The sequence below is a fragment of the Nyctereutes procyonoides genome, unplaced genomic scaffold (genome assembly GCF_905146905.1).
Source record: "Nyctereutes procyonoides isolate TBG_1078 unplaced genomic scaffold, NYPRO_anot_genome, whole genome shotgun sequence".
NCBI classification, from domain to species: Eukaryota; Metazoa; Chordata; class Mammalia; order Carnivora; family Canidae; genus Nyctereutes; species Nyctereutes procyonoides.
In genome coordinates this window covers 535127-554758 of record NW_026575032.1, presented here as the reverse complement: position 1 = coordinate 554758, position 19632 = coordinate 535127, and the positions used below count along the sequence as shown (strand labels likewise).

The 19632-nt window shown below is 35.8% G+C and overlaps 1 protein-coding gene across 5 annotated transcripts in view; it reads left to right on the top strand.

Moving 5' to 3' along the window:
- The window catches only part of PRDM5 (PR/SET domain 5), a 201097-nt gene extending 183415 nt beyond the window's left edge, over window positions 1–17682 (top strand). For 3 of the 5 annotated variants that reach the window (XM_055317113.1, XM_055317114.1, XM_055317110.1), the window contains 2 exons: window positions 4169–4273; window positions 15186–17682. In XM_055317113.1, coding sequence (XP_055173088.1) covers window positions 4169–4273; window positions 15186–15350 — 270 coding nt within the window. In that variant the 3' untranslated portion in view covers window positions 15351–17682. Of the gene's footprint in view, window positions 1–4168; window positions 4274–15185 lie in introns of those variants that run through there. The other 2 variants (XM_055317112.1, XM_055317115.1) reach the window with 2 other exon arrangements.
- Window positions 17683–19632: the final 1950 nt, after the last annotated feature.

The window sequence follows — 19632 nt, the reverse complement described above, 5'->3', positions numbered from 1 at the left end:
TTAATATACAGAGGTCCTATACAAAACACATATCCATGCTGGACTTGTGGGGAAAAAAAGTAACAATAATCCCTAGAATCCAACAAAGCAAACTGAAGCCGAAGGCCAGAGTGATAAGGTCAAGTTGAGAATGAGAACACCTTCAGCGTGTTTGCCAGTAACTGTAAATTCAAGATTTGGTTTTCAGTGGTGATCGAAAGGGAGGCAAGCTCTGGATTTAGGTTATAGGACAAGATGGAACCACATCCCACCACAGTGCTGGGACCCTAGAAAAGTGATACTCAAAATGAAATCAGGGACTGGAAATAATCTACCTTTGGCAGACAGAGATGCTTAGGACATTGAACTGTCTCAGAGTAATTGCTGGCTAGAGAGAAAGAGTTCTCCTTCGAGTTTGTAACCACAGTCTTTCCCTCAAGTGTGTTTAAAGTTCAGACCTAAAATACTTCCCTGACCAGAAAACCCTAAAGCAAGAAATAAACTTAAAATGGCCTTTGATTGATAGCATCCCAGAATGCCTGGCAGAAGCAAACACAAATGCTGTCTGGAGGGACATACCCTCAACCTAAGGGTCACCGGATTTTAACAGATAAAGACCACCAAACATGAGCCCATAATTCCAAAGAAAGAAGAGCCATGAGCAGGAGACAGGAGAAACCACAAATAGCAGAATTAGATTTCAAAAAAACTTAAGACAATGATTTATCAGATGAGGTAAATTATATAAATGTCTAGCATATTTTTTTAAATAGCCCTAAGCAACATGAGTAAAAAATAAGATTTTATCAAAAATTAAGCATAATTGAAAAGAACCAAATAAAAACTTACAAAAGCTTAAAATATTAATGGAAATTAAAAACTCAAATGATCCAATTAACAGGTTCCTACCTGAAGGTAATTGATAGCTGATTCTAAAGAACTTGCAAGTGGTGCAATACAGAGAGATGGAAATAGCTAAGAGATGTGAAAAATAGTCTGTTATACATCTAATTGGATTTGTAAACTTTCACTTAATAACAAATGAGAAATAAAGTCATTTTCAATCAAATATAAAAGAAGAATTTACCATCATCAGATCCTCTGAAGGTTAGAAAGCATGAAAAGTCAAGTAATCATTAAGAATGTATAAAACTAAACCACACTCATGTGTTAAATAATAATGATTCCATATCAGGCTTTAAAGCCAAGACACAAATAAAAGACTTACACATAACATGTAAGACAGGAGCATTCTGCAGGACTTGTTATTCAGTAGGAGGGAAAACATACAGATAAACTTTAGATTGTGTTCAATGTACATGATAGAACTGTTAAGGATACCACTAAGGGGATAGAAATAGTATTCATACTTCTATGATGATACGAGGGGAAAATCATTAATCCAAAACATGTAAGAAAATATAGGGGGGAAATGAGAAGCAAGATAAAAAGCAATGCCCAAAATAAAATGATGAAGTATATTCACATATGTTTTTAAATATATATATTAAATATATAATTAATAACAAATATTAATAGATAAATATATTAGTATATCATAATGGTTGTTAAACTATAATAAATGATAAATAGCAATGAATATTAAGAAGCAGAACTTGTCTTAAAAAAAAGTGATATAAGAGAAGGTTAAGAAAATCCAGTTGGGATACTTTTTATGGGGATACTCCTCATACCTAAGAATAGACTGTTTAAAAGTACAAATATGAATATACCAGGCAAATGCTTATTTTATTTATTTTTTCTTCCTTCTTTTAAACTAAGGTATAATTGGCATATAACATTATATACATTTAAAGTGCAAGGTATTTATTTGATACATTTATATATTGCAATATGATTACCACCATAGTGTTATCTAAATCTCCATCATGTTATATAATTACCTTTATGACTGTGTGTATGTGCACGTGTATGTTGAGAACGTTTAAGATCTAGTCTCGTAGCACCTGTGAAATAATACTACAGTGTTGTTCACTATAAATCACAATGCTGTGCATTAGCTCTCCAGAGGATACTTGTCTTCTGCCCTTTGATCAACATCTCCCTTATTTCCCCACCCCTGGCAAATTTAAAAAAGCTTTTATAGCTATATGAAGACTAAAATAATTTTAAAATAAAAAAGATTATTACAGATAAAGAAGATCACTTCAAATTCATAAAAAGTCCTATTTTCTAGGAACATAATTATTTTAAACTTATATACACTCATCATGTCCCTCATAAGTCTCAAAATTGGTAAAATACAGTGATAGAATTATAAGAAAGTACTGGATGTTGGAGTGTAAAAGGGCTTATCCACTTTGTAGAGTTTGGCCATTCCTAGAAGAGTTGAAGTTGCAATCCCACTTCTAGATACACATGCCATAGAAATTACACCTACCTGCATTCAAGTATACAGTGTACAAAAAAACCAAAGCAACATTATTTGTAAGAGTGAAAAATTGAAAAACATGAACTACCCATCACTGGATACTATATATAAGCAAATTGGGGTATAGCCGTTGAATGTAATATGATATGGTATTAACAATGAATGAGTAGAAACTACATGTGTTCACAAAATGAAATTGAGGGCTAGAAGCTCAAAAGATAATTTTGAGCAAAAATACGTCAATTTCAAAAGAACTCACAAAGTTTGCATACAGTATGACACTATTTAAATAAGTTTAAAAGGCAATATAATATTATGTCTTACTTAGAGATCCTTCCATACATGGGCAGCAAAAATATAGAGAAAAGCCAGGGAATGATAAGCTCCATTCCCAGCACTAGTGGTCACCTCTGGGGAAGTGTACAGACAAGGTGCTGAGGTACTGCAGTTAGGGAGTGGGGGTGGGGGTGCATTGAAAGTCACACCTGTACTGGGCATGTTTGATTCCTTAAGACCTAGTTGGTAGGCACACACATGTCAGTTTGATTTTGTAGGTCTGGAAATTTTTGTAATACTCTTAAATACTAAGGAAAAATATGCATGGAATTTATCTACATAACAGGAAATTAAATACACACTATCTCAATCTAAAAAAACTATAACATTTTTGAAGATGTATCTGGAAAAAATTTCACTGAAAGTTTACTTTAAACAAATAGTTTATTTTTCCCCAAATCTTTTTATTTATGCACTGTTTAGTAATGGCCAGCTGGGTTTGTTTGTTTGTTTTGAGGAGGTGTTTTAGTGGAACAATTTTTTTTTAACAATTTTAATTTATTTTGCAATGCTTTCCAAGTGAAAAGGATGGTAATGTAAGTACCTAGTATCAAAGGTGGCTAGGGAATGTGGACAGTTTTTCTTCCTGTAGGAATTTTTTCTTTTTCCTTAAGAGTCTGTGACAAACAATTTATGAATATGCTTCATTTAAGAAAGTAGCTTAGATTTTAGAAAAGAACATTCTACATAGGAAAGAAAGATTGGGCAATAGAGATGAAAATACTTAAATCACAGTTGAGCTGTATTGCTTTTTATACATATCCCCAATATCTAATGGAAATGTTGTTCTGAAGTTTTCGTTCTCTGAGATAGTAAGCAGTTTGCACCATCTAGATCAGGGATCCCAAACTCTCTTGGTCCATGATGCCCTTACTGTCAGTAAATTTTTGTGGCCCACCAAGACCAAAAGAAAACCTAGAGTTCAGTTCTTTTAGTAGTTAGATCATGTCAGTCATTCACAACCTAGCTTTGCAAAGGTATGATTTAGTTAAAAGAACTGCAAGGGTGCCTGGTTACGTGCCCAACAGGTTAGGTGTCTGCCTTTGGCTCAGTCAGTATCCCAGGGTTTTGAGATGGAGCCCCAAATCAGGCTCCCTGCTCTGCGGGTAGCCTGCTTTTCCCTCTCCCTCTGCTTTTCCTCCTGCTTATACTCTCCCACTCTCTTGCTCTCTCTCTGTCTCGGTCTCTCTCAAATCAACAAATAAAAATAAAATAAAAAATAAGAGAACTACAGTACATGTTGGAACTATGAACTACCATGAGCAAGTAGTTCAGTTTGTCAGGCGGACACCGAGTGTTGCTGTTTCTCCTGAAAAATTAAAATAAAATAACTCATGGCACTGCTCTGGATTTGCTGCAGCACCCTACAGAAGCTCGGTAAAATATCCCCACGCGTATACCTTAGTGAGGAGGGCTCTAAGTTCACCCAGATTCATGACGATCTCTTTTCGTTGACTGCAGGAGAAGCCATACAAGTGCTCCGAGTGCAGCAAAGCCTTCAGCCAGAAGCGAGGCCTGGATGAGCACAAGAGGACGCATACTGGAGAAAAACCTTTTCAGTGTGATGTGAGTTTGGTTTCTCTTTTCTTTCCCCAGTGCCTTCCAGTAACAGATGTGTGTGTAGCTTGTGTGTCTGGGTCTGTGCAACTATGTGTATATATATGAATGTGTGTGTGTTTTGCAGTGCTGGTCATTCTATTAATGCCTTGTGCTGCTTATATCTTTTGATTGTGTAATCCATGTAACCACTTTGTAATAATTCTGTTCATCCTAGTTTACTGCAGCAAATAAACTGATTTTTTTTAAGGCATGCTTGCAACCTTTTTTAATGTAATTGTGATGTTCTCACAAGGTGTAAGTGCATGATGACTCAAGGCAGCTTTCATGTGTCTACCCAAATCTTTGACAGGTTAATGACAGCTAAACGAGAGATGTAACTGATCAGAGCTATTATTTATTTTGTTATAGCCTAACCATGAATTTCTAAAACATAAACAAACTCCTTTGTTTAAAAAATATTGCTAATTGTTTAGATTTTCTGCTTGTGACATTTGAATTGAAATGAAATTATCAACATAGTTTACACTATTTATGAAAGGAAAAATACAACCACTGTCAGTAAAATCAATCTGAGTGTTAATTAATTAAGGAAAGAATTGGTTTCTCAATGAACAGTGTCACAATTCTGTGTAAGATTGACAGTTGACAGAAGATTGACACAGCTTTAGGGAAAACATTATTTCTAACACAAAAATAGCAAAAAGAGTATTAATGTAGTTCAGCAGAAGAAGAAACATTAAAGTTGTAGTGTGTGAAATTGCATAGTATAGAATTCTCTTTAAAATGTAGAGGGAAACTCAGTACTTAGTCCCATTGGCATATCCCAACGGAAAAGGTATGGGGTAAGCAATCCACATGAAAGGAAACTCACATACACGAGATGTTTTCCTTGTCCTTCCATGAAACTTTGGTGGTAAGGTTAAGGCAACAATGTACTCCCAGTGAGCCTACTCATAAAAATACCTATATGAACAGTGAACTTCTTTAAGGCAAGAAGTACTTGTGGAGAAAGAAATGTACACATGTAGAGCTCTATCCTGAACTGGAGGTACAGCCCCAGCTTAATAATTTGTTGGTTTAATTCATTGGTGCTTTTATTGGAAACATTTTTTTATTATAGACAGAACCTGTTTAGATCACTTAATTGTACAGCTACACAAATAACTGACGGGAGATAGAAAATAATATGAACTGTGTATGGACACCTTCCTACCATCACATTCAACTCAACTTTCATTTATGCTAAATATTTTTGTTGACTGCTTCCTAAGCTAAAGTGGACCATAATGTTATTTTTAAAAAAACAAAAACTAAAACAAAAAAAATCCTGAAAAAACCTCTAATGTTACAGGCATGATTTTTTCCTTTTTTTTTTTAATATTTTATTTATTTATTCATGAGAGACAGAGAGAGAAAGAGAAAGAGAGAGAGAGAGAGAAAGGTAGAGACACAGCAGAGAGAGAAGCAGGCTCCATGCAGGGAGCCTGATGTGGGACTGGATCCTGAGACCCCAGGATCACACCCTGGTCTGATGGCCGTGCTTAAACCACTGAGGCATCCAGGCTGCCCAGTTTTTTTCTATTTACTTCTATCTCATTTATTTCTATCACATTTTCAGAACTCTCTGATCCTTATCTATGGCTCAAACTGGTCCATTGAGTAGAGCTTTAAATTTAATGCCTTCAAAACCTCCCTGAAATGCAACCTGCTCTGTAGAGAACTGGCCGTCTTTGTTCCAAAATTTAAGCTCTTAATCTACTCATTCTGGATAGAAGTCATCCTTTCTCACCCACTCCCAGTATTTCTCCTTCCTAAATAGCATTAAACTCCATTACTTCCTCTCAGTTTCTACTCCCACTAGCAGTGCGTAGCCTGCACCCTCCCTGTGTTTTATTACAGTCCATCTCCAATATGTGTGTTCTTCGTACTCCCAAGGTAATGATTTTTTTTTTTTGAGATGAAATTCACATAACATAAAATCAATCAATGTAAAGTGAACAATGCAGGGGCGCCTGGGTGGCTCAGTCAGTTAAGGGTCTGCCTTCGGCTCAGGTCATGATGCCAGGGTCCTGGGATTGAGTCCTGCATTGGGCTCCTGCATAGAGAGTAGTCTGCTTCTCCCTCTGCCCCTCCGCATGGTTGTGCTCACATGCCTGTGCATTCTCTCTATCTCTCTCTCTCTCTCAAATAAATAAATAAAATCTTAAAAAAATAAAGTGAACAGTTCATTGGCATGGAGTACATTAACAATGTGCAACCATATCCTTTATCTCATGTCCAGACATTAATATTCCCAAATAAAATCCCATACCAATTAAGGAATCATTCCCTACTCTACACAGATCCTGACAATACTAATCTTTCATTTCTACAGATTTACCTATTCTGGATATTTCATGTAAATGAATCATACAATATGTGACCTTTGTGACTAGGTCCTTAGCATAATGGTTTTAAGGTTTATCTACACTGTAGCATGTGTCAATACATCATTCCTCTTTGGCTAAATGATATTCTGTTGTATGGATATACCACAATTTGTTTATTCATTATTGATGAACATTTGGGTTGTTTCTCCCTTTTGGCTATTGTGAATTGCTTTGAGACTAACAGGTGTATACAACTATTTAAGTAACTATTTTACATTCTTTGTGGTATATCCCAAGGAGTAGAATTGCTTGTGTCATATGGTGATGACTTTTCAAGGAATTGCTTTACTATTTTTCATAATAGCTGCACCATTTTATATTCCAGCCAGGAGTGCCTGCAACTGCCAGTTTTTTCACATCTTTGTCAATACTTGTAATTTTCTGCTTTTTAAAATTATAGTCACCTTAGGGCGAGTGAAATGATATCTCCTTGTAGTTTTGATTTAAAGTTCCCAAAGGATTAATAATATTGAGCATCTTTCTATGTACTTGCTTGTTGGTATTTGTATCTTCTCTGGAGAAATGTCTGTTCAACACCTCTTCCCATTTTAAAATTTCATTGTTTGTCTTTTGTTTTGTTGTTGTTATATTTGTCTTTTGTTTCATTGCTATTGTAAATGATTGAATGTTAAGAGTACTTTGTTAATTCTAGATACTAGACTCTTACCAGATATATGATATACAAATATCTTCTTACATTCCATAAGTTGTCTTTTCCCTTTTTAAATAATATCCTCTGATGCACAAACCTTTTCAATGTTAAGGGCACCTGGCTGGCTTAGTCAGTAGAACATGAAACTCTTGGTCTGGGGGTTGTGAGTTTGAGCACCTATGTTGGATGCAGAGATTATTTTTAAAAAATAACATCTTAAAAAAAGACTTTTCAATGTTGACATCCAATTTATCTGGTTTTTTTTTTCTTTTTCTCAGCATACTTTTGGTGTCAGATCTAAGAATTGCCAATTTTAAGGTCATGAAGATTTACTCTCATGGTTTTTTTCTAAGTTTGATAGTTTTAACTCTTACATTTAGGTCTTTGACCTACTTTAAGTTAATTTTTGTATAGTATGAAGTTGAGGTCCATTCTTTGCATTACTTTTCTATCTTTCACCATTCGATGTGATGTTATGTGTGAGTTTTTCATAAATACCCTTTATTATGTTAAGGAAGTTCCCTTCTATCCTAGTTTTCTGAGTATTTTTATCAAAACAGGGTATTGAATTTTGTCAAAGGTTTTGCTTCATCAACTGCGATGATCTTTTTTTTTTATCTTTTGTTTTATTATTCCAGTATATTACATTGTTTGATTTTATAATGTGAAATTACCATCGCAGTCTGGATAAATATCATTTGGTCATGACTTATAATCCTTTTAATATCCTTTAGAACAAAAGTTTTTGTTTTTGTTTGTTTGAAGATTTTTGCATCTGTATTCAAAAGGAATATTGACCTATAGTTTTCTTATAATATTTTTGTCTGGCTTTGGTATTAATGTAATGGTGCCTTCACAGAATAAGTTAGGAAGTGTTTCCTCTTCTATTTTTTGGGAAAATTTGAGGGGATTAGTGTTAATTCATCTTTAAATGGTGGAATTTATCAGTGAAACTCTCTGGTTTCAGGCTTTTCTTTGTTGGGAAGTTTTTTCCTTGACATAATCTCTTTAGTTGTTACTGTCTCTGGATTTTTCTATTTCTTCTTGAATCAGTTTTGGTTGTGTGCCTCTAAGAACATGTCTGTTTCATCTAAGTTATCTGATTTGTTGGCTGCCATCAATATGCTATGAAGGCACAAACAGGAGGTGTGTCCTTCCAGTGTCAGCTCTATTCAATCATAAAGCCAAGTTATTTTTTTAATAAATTTATTTTTTATTGGTGTTCAATTTGTCAACATACAGAATAACACCCAGTGCTCATCCCATCAAGTGCCCACCACCCCTAGTTCGTTTCCCAGAGTTAGGAGTCTCTCATGTTCTGTCTCCCTTTCTGATATTTCCCACTCATTTTTTCTCCTTTCTCTTTATTCCCTTTCACTATTTTTTATATTCCCCAAATGAATGAGAACATACACTGTTTGTCCTTCTCCGATTGACTTATTTCACTCAGCATAATACCCTCCAGTTCTATCCACGTCAAAGCAAATGGTGTGTATTTGTCATTTCTAATGGCTGAGTAATATTCCATTGTATACATAAACCACATCTTCTTTATCCATTCATCTTTCGATGGACATGGAGGCTCCTTCCACAGTTTGGCTATTGTGGACATTGCTGCTATAAACATCAGGGTGCAGGTGTCCCAGCATTCATTGCATCTGTTATCTTTGGGGTAAATCCCCAGCAGTGCAATTGCTGGGTCGTAGGGCAGATCTATTTTTAACTCTTTGAGGAACCTCCACACAGTTTTTCAGAGTGGCTGCACCAGTTCACATTCCCACCAACAGTGTAAGAGGGTGGGAATCCTCTCCAACATTTTTGGTTTCCTGCCTTGTTAATTTTCCCCATTCTCACTGGTGTGAGGTGGTATCTCTTTTTGGTTTTGATTTGTATTTGCCTGATGGCAAGTGATGTGGAGCATTTTCTCATGTGCTTGTTGATAAAGCCAAGTTAAATCACAATTATAAAGCAGGTTCAGGATTCCAGATCCAGGGACAATTTACTATGTGATTAAAATTGGCTTCTTACACAGCACACAAAGCAGGACAGAAAACAAGCCAAACACACCACAAACAAGATAACATAAGGATACAGGAAGTTAACCAACCAAACTCAAAGTCAGTCTGTGGGCACTCAGTTGAGATAAGGTCTGGATCTGGTCCAGGTCAGCTCCTGTGGCACTTACTGCTTCTAATGTTCAAGCAATGAAGGATTTTGGTTCTCTTCGGAGATCAACGAGTAGAGCCTTTGGTGACAATCGTCTTTTGTAAGTGGTCAGAGAAGGAGTCAGTTTCCTGAAGCAGTGGTGCTGATCTGCATCTCTGTCCCTTGTGCTGTGTGGTTTCATACACTACTTCCTCTGCATCCCTTGTTCCCACTGCCTGGCATTTACACACACACACACACACACACACACACACACACATACGAACACTCACGCGTATGCACATACACACATGCATACACATGACATATGAGTTGCACTTGAGTGGCATGAGCAAAATTGTAAAGAAAAAACTGATGTATGTTAATCTCGGTTCTTTACAATTTTGCTCAAACGCCACTTCACTCATTAACACTAGGCCCTTAGGCCTGGTCATGGGATGACCATGCCATGCAGCTACCCCAGTATGCCATAGCTATTGAACTTCAAATATCTTTGCTCTTATCCCTATGGTGATGACTTCCAGATCTCTCTTTCTCCTGCGTAGATCTCTCTTCTGAAATTTTTTTGAGGCAGATTTTTTGGGCTGCCTGTCACACATCTCTCCTGTGTTCTAGATTGAAATCAGTATCTCCCCCAGTCTTGTCAGTCACTGAACATGATCTCTATACATCTCTCTCTGGGCTCCACCATGTCCAAATAACCCAAACTAAAGCTCTGAGCCACATGCCAAACAATTTCCTTACGCCATGACCAACAGCATCATCTAGTTGAGCTTCTGTTGTGGGAAAGATCTAGTGATCCAGTTTGTATATATTTTCTCTGATCCTCACTACATCCCAGAGATATCCAGATGTTTCCACCTATCTGAAGCAACTGAGTCTCACTGAAGTTGAGTGACTTGCCTCTTCTCCACCATTTACAACTGGCCAAGTCAGGATTCTAGGATTCAAAGCCAAGTAGCCCCCATTCAGTCCCCGTAATTCCTGACAGTCTTCATTCTGTATATTTCCCAAACTTATTATCCTCTCTAAATTTCCTTTAAAAGAGAATAAAGGTTTATTTACTTATTCATGAGAGACACAGACTGAGAGAGAAAGAGAGGCAGAGACACAGGCAGTGGGAGAAGCAGGCTCCTCGCAGGGAACCCAGCGTGGGACTCGATCCCGGATTCCGGGATCACAACCTGAGCCAAAGGCAGGCGCTCAACCGCTAAGCCACCCAGGGGTCCCTCCTCTCTAAATTTCCATTGCCACCTTTACTCCTTTCTTTTTCTCATTCTGACATCCAATCCAGTAGCAAATCTGATTGGCCCTACATTTAAAATAAGCTGGGAATCTGAACACTTTTCCTATCTCCCCAGCAATCAGCTTAGTGTCCTGCAATAATGTAGTAGTTTCTTAATTTATCCGTCTTCTACCATTGCTCCTCACAGTCTGTCCTAAGCTGCCCACCTCTGAGTCAGATTTTATATGTTTTAGGTGTAGGTTGTATATGGATTATATTTTACTCATTTACTTAAACCCTCCAATGATTGTTCCTCCCATTTAGAGTGAAAACCAAAGTTTTACCACAGTCTAAAAGTCCCTACAGATCTGCACCCCCATCTTCCTATCCCAACCGTTGTGACTTCACCACCCATGTCCACCTCACTCTGGCCATATCACTTCCTTGCTGTTTTTCAGATACACTAAGTAATTTCCAATGAGTAGGGGGTTTTGTTTGTTTGTTTTGTTTTGTTTTGTTTTGGCAGCTTCCCTGGCCTGAGACCCCCTTTACAGGTGCCTTTATGGCCTTCTCCTATACTTATTTCAGTTCTCTGCTCAAATTCTTCTCTTTCTTATTTCCATTACTTTCTTAACCCCCACCCCATATTCTTCTTCTCCTTCATGGCACTTATATCCACCTGAAATCTCACATATGTGCTTGTTTAATTATTTATCTTGTATTATAAGCTCTGTGACAACAGTTTTTTTCTTATGGTCAATTGCTGTGTCCCCAGGTCTAGAACCTTGCCTGGCAGATAAGAACATTTAGTGAATATTTTGAAAAGCATAAATCAATGAGCACTATCTTAATTCATGTTCAAATTATTTCTGGCTTGGAGTGGAATAATTGTATTGGCCTTGCTGACTCCAGTTTCATATTCTCCAGCTTGCTGACTAAATGATATTTTAGCTTTAGCCTCTACTTAGAATCCTTTAATTAATTCCCACTACTTGCAGAAGATGCTTCCAGTTTCTTCTTCTGATTACCGAGATCATCAGGGTTTAGCTTCAATTTTAGCTTCTTTTTCAAGTTATTTCCCTTATTTAAATTTATTTCAATTTGTTGCTCTAATAATCTGTTTCTTCAGCCTTTATAAACTGTTTTCAGTTCCCCACATGAGCCTTGCTTGTCATACCTCTGTACTTTTGCACATTCTCTTCCCTCTCCATGGGATATCATTCCCCACCTTATGACATGAGAACACCCATACATCCAGGAAGACTTGATTGCATTCTCATCTGTTCCTTCTCCTAGCATTATGTTCATGGCATTGAAAATATTTCTTTTTATTTTTTTATTTTTTATTTTTTATTTTTTTATTTTTTTGAAAATATTTCTTTTTAGTACCGGACTCCACAGGGCAGGACAGAATGCTTTGTCGTTCTGTTGCTAACTGAAGTGACAGGCACATTGCATGTGATTGATAAATATTAACTGAAGATTTTTGTGTAGAATTCTAATGTTATTTCTCAAGATTCTTTGTTAAATGTGTTGTTTCACTTCACTTTAAAATAAAATCAGTTTACTGCTGCCATAGAGAAAGAATAAATATTTTCCTATTCTTTGGCATGTGAATTAATACTAATTTGAAGTAGGTTGAAGGGTTGGCTAAGAACTTCAGGTGGAAAGAAAGAAAAGGAAGCATCCCTGTTGCACTCTTTGAATTCTTTCTTGTTCTCCAGTAATTCTAAAATGACCATGAATGTCCTCGCATTTGACTGATTTATGCAAAACATTAGTTTCAAGTTTCTTAATGACTACATTTAAGTTTTGTTTTTTTTTTAAGATTTTATTTACTTATTCATGAGAGAGAAAGACAGGCAGAGACACAAGCAGAGGGAGAAGCAGGCTCCATTTAAGTTCATGAAAATGTGATGTGTAGGTAGTCACTTTCACAAATGTGACATCAGCTGCTTCTACTGACATTTAATCCTCTACCTGACCCTCATTCAACAATCTTTTGGGTTGTTCTCATCCCAGTTCCTATGTGGAGCTTCTACGACTTCTTAATTCAGTGTCATTGTCAATGAAGTCAATGACTTCAGCGTTTTGCTCAACTTCCTTTCATTTCTCCAGCTTGCTGCTGCTGTGATTTCCCCATGGTGACCATGTAAATGAACTTGAACTTGAGAGTTCAGCACTGGTGAACTGAACTGAGAACCTCCTTTATATTCTCAGAGGTTTTTATTTCTTAAAAACAGTGTCAGCCAGGCAAATGTCAACTCACATATCTTTCTTTATTTGAAGTTTGAGTCTTTAATAATGGTCTGTCCTTGGGGTCGTAAAGACTATGAACCCAGACTGTGTGGGTTTAAGTCCTGGAAACCACTACTTAGTTCTGTGACCTTGGGAAACCTGCTTGAGACACTGATGTCAATGTGTCAGTTTCCTTCTGTAAGATGGGGTTCATAATACTAGTATCCCCTAAAAGGATGATGTGAGGATTGCACAAGTTAATGTTTGTGAATTGCAAAGAATGGTTCCTGGCACATAATGAAAGCTGATATTAGCCCTTCGACCTAGTCCCTGTGCTGAACACTGAAATGAGACAGTGAATAAGACACTATGTCCTCTGTGCTCACGGAAGTCACATTCCAGTGAGGTACAGACATTGAACAAATAAACCTGAATAAATACCTAATTGCATTTTATGATACAGCCCATGAATAATTTAAAAAAGGAGGGGGTGGGAGGCATAAAAGAATACTTAAGGTAGAAGTCTCTGAAAAAGTAGCTGTAAGGAACCTAAAAGATGAGAAGGAGTCAGCCATGGAGAAGAGAACATTCCAGGCTCAGGGAACAGCATAAATCAAGATCTGTAGGTGGGAAGGAGCCTGAGTATTAGGGGAGGTAAGAAGGCAAGTAGAGCCAGAGCATAGTGAGAAAGAAGGGAGGCAGATGAAGTTAGCAAATTGATGGGCCTTTCAGCCATGCAAGGAATTTATTTTGAATCTACATTCAATGGGAGGCAAATGAAGAATTTAGTATCAGTTGTTTATTACATGAAGTTTAGAGAAGGCTCCAGGTAAAAGAAAACAGGGGGTACATTATAATTCTTTGTTTATTTATGGTACCAAATTTGAATTATACTTACAAAACGATTGGAAAATGGTAGAAGTTTTTTGTTTCACTTGAAATAACTTCTTATAGTACCATCTCCAATTTCGCCTGTAGTTGATTCACATGCTTTGGTAAACCTACATTGCTCCAGGACTTTTCCTATCTATCAAACATCTATCTTTCTTCTTTAAGGGCAATAGATTATTTATGGAATGACTACTCTTCCCTAATGTTCTTAGATTATTAAAGGAGACAGACATAAAAAAAAATCACCCAATAATTAATTATATTCAAGGTAAGTATAATAAAGAAAAAGAAAAATCCCCCCCTACTATGAAAGCATTTTAACAGAGGACTTCTGGAAGACAGATCATATAGGCTTCCCCAAGAATCACTAAGAGGAAGCTACATCATGAAGAAGTGGAAGGTACTGAGGCACGGAAGACCTTACAACTTCTGTGTTAATTTAATATATATTTTTTAAGATTTTATTTATTAATTAATGAGAGATACAGAAGATACAGAGAGAGAGAGAGAGAGAGCAGAGACACAGCAGAGGAGAAGCAGGCTTTCATGCAGGGAGCCCGACGTGGGACCGAAACTGGGTCCTCCAGGATACCCCTGGGCCGAAGGTGGTGCTAAACCACGAGCCAACGCTGGGCAGCCCAATATTTTTTAATTATTAGACTGTTCATGTTTGTGTTGCCAGTGGCGATGTATCTGAGCTTTTATGAATCACAATTTGATGCCTTAGTAAATTGAGTGAATATAATAAGACATAAAGAATTGGAATTGTGGGTATAAAACTTCACCTAGGATGCTTAAAGCATGGTTTTATTTTTTACATCACAAAATGGACAAAATTGAAGGGATCACTGGTGAGATGTGTCTTGTGCTATTTATGTCATAAGTACAGCTGCCCCTGTGCCATCTAGGGATTTTTTTTAAGAGTTTTAATATGAAAATGTCAGTACACTCCATCATGAAGAAAGATATTGTTTCCCAAGAGTTGTTTCTCTAGACATGTTTAAATACAGTAGTGGAGGGGAAGACAGAGTGGTTACGGTATAAAGGACACACGCATTAAATGCAAGCGGCTTTTGGTAACTATAATTAATTTTCTTTACCCTTTAGTTGGGATGTTAAATTCCATTTATTTCAAGCAATTTTTGCTCTTATGCCCATCAAGACATACTAGGAATAGTATGTCTAGGAATAGTATGTCATACTAAGAATTCCTATTCCATAATAGGAATATGCATAATGTATATTGTATAAATGATAAATTGGCATATCTTCAGATTTTTCAGTATAATATAATTGGTATCTTTGGATCTTTTCTAGGTGTGTGACTTGGCTTTTAGCCTAAAGAAAATGTTGATCCGACACAAGATGACTCACAATCCCAATCGTCCACTGGCAGAATGCCAGTTTTGCCATAAGAAGTTTACAAGGAATGACTACCTCAAAGTGCACATGGACAATATCCACGGTGAAGCTGACAGCTAATGGTAGCTGTAAAGGAATTAAACCATTTAGAAGGGCTCCTAATATGAAACCCAGATTTCTCTCACCTGATTAGCATAGCAGAAGTATCTAAAAGTAATTCACTGGTCTCATAGTTCTTATTTGCCTATCTTTAGAGTTTGTAGATGCTTATGCAAAAAAAAAATTAAAAAATAAGAAGAAGAAAGAAGGAAAGTAAGTCCTACTTTACCAAAAAAATGGTACAAATGGAAAAAAAATTCATAGCCTTGCAAAATATTACTTGTGCTCTGTTTTATAAAATAGAAAAAAGAGTCATGGCTTTCCTTCTTGGCCACCTCTCTGTAATGAAGTTTATTAATAAGCTCTTTATTAGGCCTTTTTACTTTTTTGTCATCTTTGTGTGTGTGTGTGCATGCATGCACATGCTGGACATTACAATTGATTATTACTTATTTAGCCAGAAAGAAATTAATATACCAAAATATGTCATTGCAGATGAGGTAAGATCAAGAGTTTTTAAAATATTAAGCATGATAACACGATAAAACTTGCTATTTTATGAAACAGACCAAAAGTTAATCTTATTTATAGCTCCCCACAACAGTTCAGTTTAAAATAAAGAGCTGTTTAAGAAGCATCTATTGAATTGTTGCTCATTTTAGACAATTCTTAAGAAACATTTCCTCTCATCATTCAGATGCAGACATTCATGGCCTGCAATACTTTCACAAGATCTATACAAGACCATACACTTAAATATATATCAAACTGATCATATTGAGTTTTTACTAGTTATCTTTAGGAATTAACAATATACAAATATATGTAACTAAAAATTAAAACAAAATTGGTTCTCAATATTTTTTGATTGACAGAGTGTCTGCACATAGTGGCATTACAATACTAATTATGATGAGCCCTTTACCTTCTCATTCCATAAAAGTGCACAGGACATGTTGATGCAGATATAATAGAGTCCTCAGAGCATTAACATTCTGTTTTGCAAAAGACATTTCCCAGAATCTTGGCAATAGATGATTCTGAAACACTTTTGAATTACCCTCAATTGTCCTATATAATTAAGAATCCAGAATAAAAAGTACAAATCTGGCAATTGTTATGATTGAAATGATCACTGATGCTTAAGGGAAATGGAAGCAAGAAGCTTAATTTCTTCCTTTAGGTTATATTTCAATAACATACTTGAGAGCAGCACATAATGAGCAACTTGTTTTGGGAGAAGGTATGATAAAATATAATAGTGATGTCAAAATAGCATAAAGAAATCCAAAAACCAGAAGAAAATCCAACTGAAGTCCAAATCATGAAGTTTTCTACTTAGAGGTCAGTCAAATAAAGGAAGTATAATTTAAAGGAAGTTGGTCCTAATGATTTAAGTAAGAAGAAAGGTTATCTGAAGACACAGTTCTTTGAAGTCAGGAATCTTATTTTAGAATTATATTTTTGTTCAGTTCCAGTTTTAAAAAGAAACCTAAAGATTCAATATAGAGATTTAAACTCTGTAAAAATAATAAATTTGAAATTCATCAGAGATAACTTTAAAAAAGATAAATCTCAGATTATAATTTAGAAGATATCTAAATATGGTTGTATGTAGCATTTTTATATCTGAAATTATAGACTATATTTTATAAAAATAGATTTTGGTCTTGTTTCTCACTATGTCATTTGTTTCAACAGTATGTTTTTAGATCGAAAATGTTTTCAATTTAATGTGACAGTGTGCATAATATCATTTGAATATAAAAGGACTGTAAAATTTGGTAGTGTGTATTATTTAAACACGTTCTGCTCGTTCCTTTGAATGCCACCTCCTCTCTGTGGGATGCTTCATATCCCGATTATGTGATGAATGTGAAATTTAAAAGGAAGCCAAATCCAATTTTGTATAATCTCAGTGACCCACAGTTTACAGGTCTGGTGTAATTGGAAATTACCCTTGAAACCATGTTGTCATCATGTTGCAGAATAAACTGATGAGGAAGAGGTGCGAGGCCTTATCAGGCTAAAGTTTCATAGTCAAAGAACCTTTAGAAAGTGGTGTGGAAAGACCTACTGGTCCATGATATTTTCTTTTCAAAGCATTGAAACCAAAACAAGTCCTTAGAAGACTATGTGCTGTTACCTTTATCCAAAAGGTGATTATTTAAAAACATTTCAGATATATTAGTATTCACATTCTACAATCTTTAAATCATTCAGCAATGTCAAAAAATGAGAATTGATTTTTTAAAGTTCAATTGAGAAATTATAACATAGTCACTGAGGCAAAGTCCTATTGGCAAATTGAAGTATAGGTACCCACTTTGAAGTATATTTCTCTGCTTTTCTGCTATAAAAGATTATGGCTCAAGTACTTTCTTGGGAACAGGCTAAGCTCTCAGATACTCATGAAGTCAGGGCTATGTTACTTTTAAGAGGTATTCAATAGTATGGGTAGGTTCAGGTAGCCTCTTCTAATTATCTTTGTGTATTAACATTCAAGATATTCATATATTTTGAATTCCTTCTTGTCTTACAATCACAAGCTTATATTATTTTCAATCTTGTTTCTTCTTTTTTTGGGGGGGGTGTTGTTTTTGGCTAGATGAGAAACTTTATTGGTTAATCAGGATCAACAGTTGCAGGGTAAAAGTATTCATTGGTGATTCATTCTTAGAGTTATACAGGATAGTTAAATGCTGCTTTTTAAAAAAGCTTTTATATATTTATTTTTGAGAGAGAGCACACGCACGAGCAGAAGGGAGGGGCAGAGGAAGAGGGAGAAGCAGACTCCCTGTGATATGGGACTCCATACCAGGATCCTGGAATCATGACCTGAGCTGAAGGCAGACACTTAACGTACTGAGCAACCCTGACACCCCTAAAATGCTACTTCTAAGAAACATACTTCTTATATCATGTGTGTGTGTAAGTCTGCAGAGGATCACTTTTATTCAGTGCTTTAGGACACAAGTACCTTACTTTGCTCAAATTCTTCTGACCTGTTGCAGCTAACTCATTGGGTAAGTATGAATGTGGATCACAGGTCTTACAAACCTTAATCTGTGCATGAAATTTTATATGCCTCTGTGTTTCCCAAAGCTGGAAAGGAAGGAAGGAAAGAAGATAGATACTGGAAATATTCAATTGTTTCTTTCACAAATCTAAACATTACTTGTGAAAATTCATCTTGGGGCTTGTGAATATAGAGATGAGTGGGTTAGGAGGAAATGTGCCTCTTTAAAACCATAAGATTTTATCATTAATATTGAGGGGTATTTTCATGTATATAAATGTAGCATTGTAAATATAGCAAAACTTCAATAGGATTCTAGTTTTTTAATAAATCTATAATAAATCTGTATAAATTATTGCTGCAGTTGGTGTTAGCATTGTATTTTACTATAAAACTAATTAGCACAGTATAGTAAAATCCAAATGAACTTTTTAAATTTGGTTTTGATAAAGAAGAAAATATAATTTCTCTTACTCCCAGTCCTCATGCTTTTATAGTTTACTTCTAAGCATTTCTAAATCTGGAAGATATCTCTAAAGTTAAGCAAGTTGGTCTCAGGGCAATAAGAGAAAACAACTTGCTTACATCTCATTGTCATACATAAACAATATGTGAAAAAGAACATCACTTAAAACCAAAGAAATCTGATTTATAGAACCATCTCTGAGCAAAAATCTCCTGAAGTTCACAAATACAATGTAAGGGTGATAAAACGTACAGCTAATGTTTTAGGTATCCTTTTCTCAAAAGTGCTTCATTATCTTAATGTTGCCCCAATCTTTCCTGATACAAAAAATCATCATCATCATCATCATCATCATCATCATCATCATCATCACCATCTGTCTCCAGGGAGTGGATTTGGAGATGATACATTCATTTAAATTTGATCTCTCAAAATCAACTAAGGTACTAGTTCTTTGGAGCTGACTCACATAGCTTTGACTACCTTAGGCTCAAAACTGTGTTATCACCCCCCAGGTTGTTAATTTGTTGTATGACAAAATATAAAACTAACTCTGGAGCCCTCAGCATAGGGCTCCATGTCAGAATATTCTAAATTCCCTATGCTCATGAAATAGTACAGAGTGTAATAGCTGTCTTATACTAATGGTGCTTCTGATCGAATGTTCAAACCTTTAAAAAAATGCTTAACAAACTACTGTAAAACAAATGTTTGTATTTGTTACAAAACCGTCTCCCTAAATATTTAATGGCAAATTTAATTGACTAATCCTGTAAACATTTAGGCAGTTAGAATAAGATGTTATTCCTTGGGCCCAT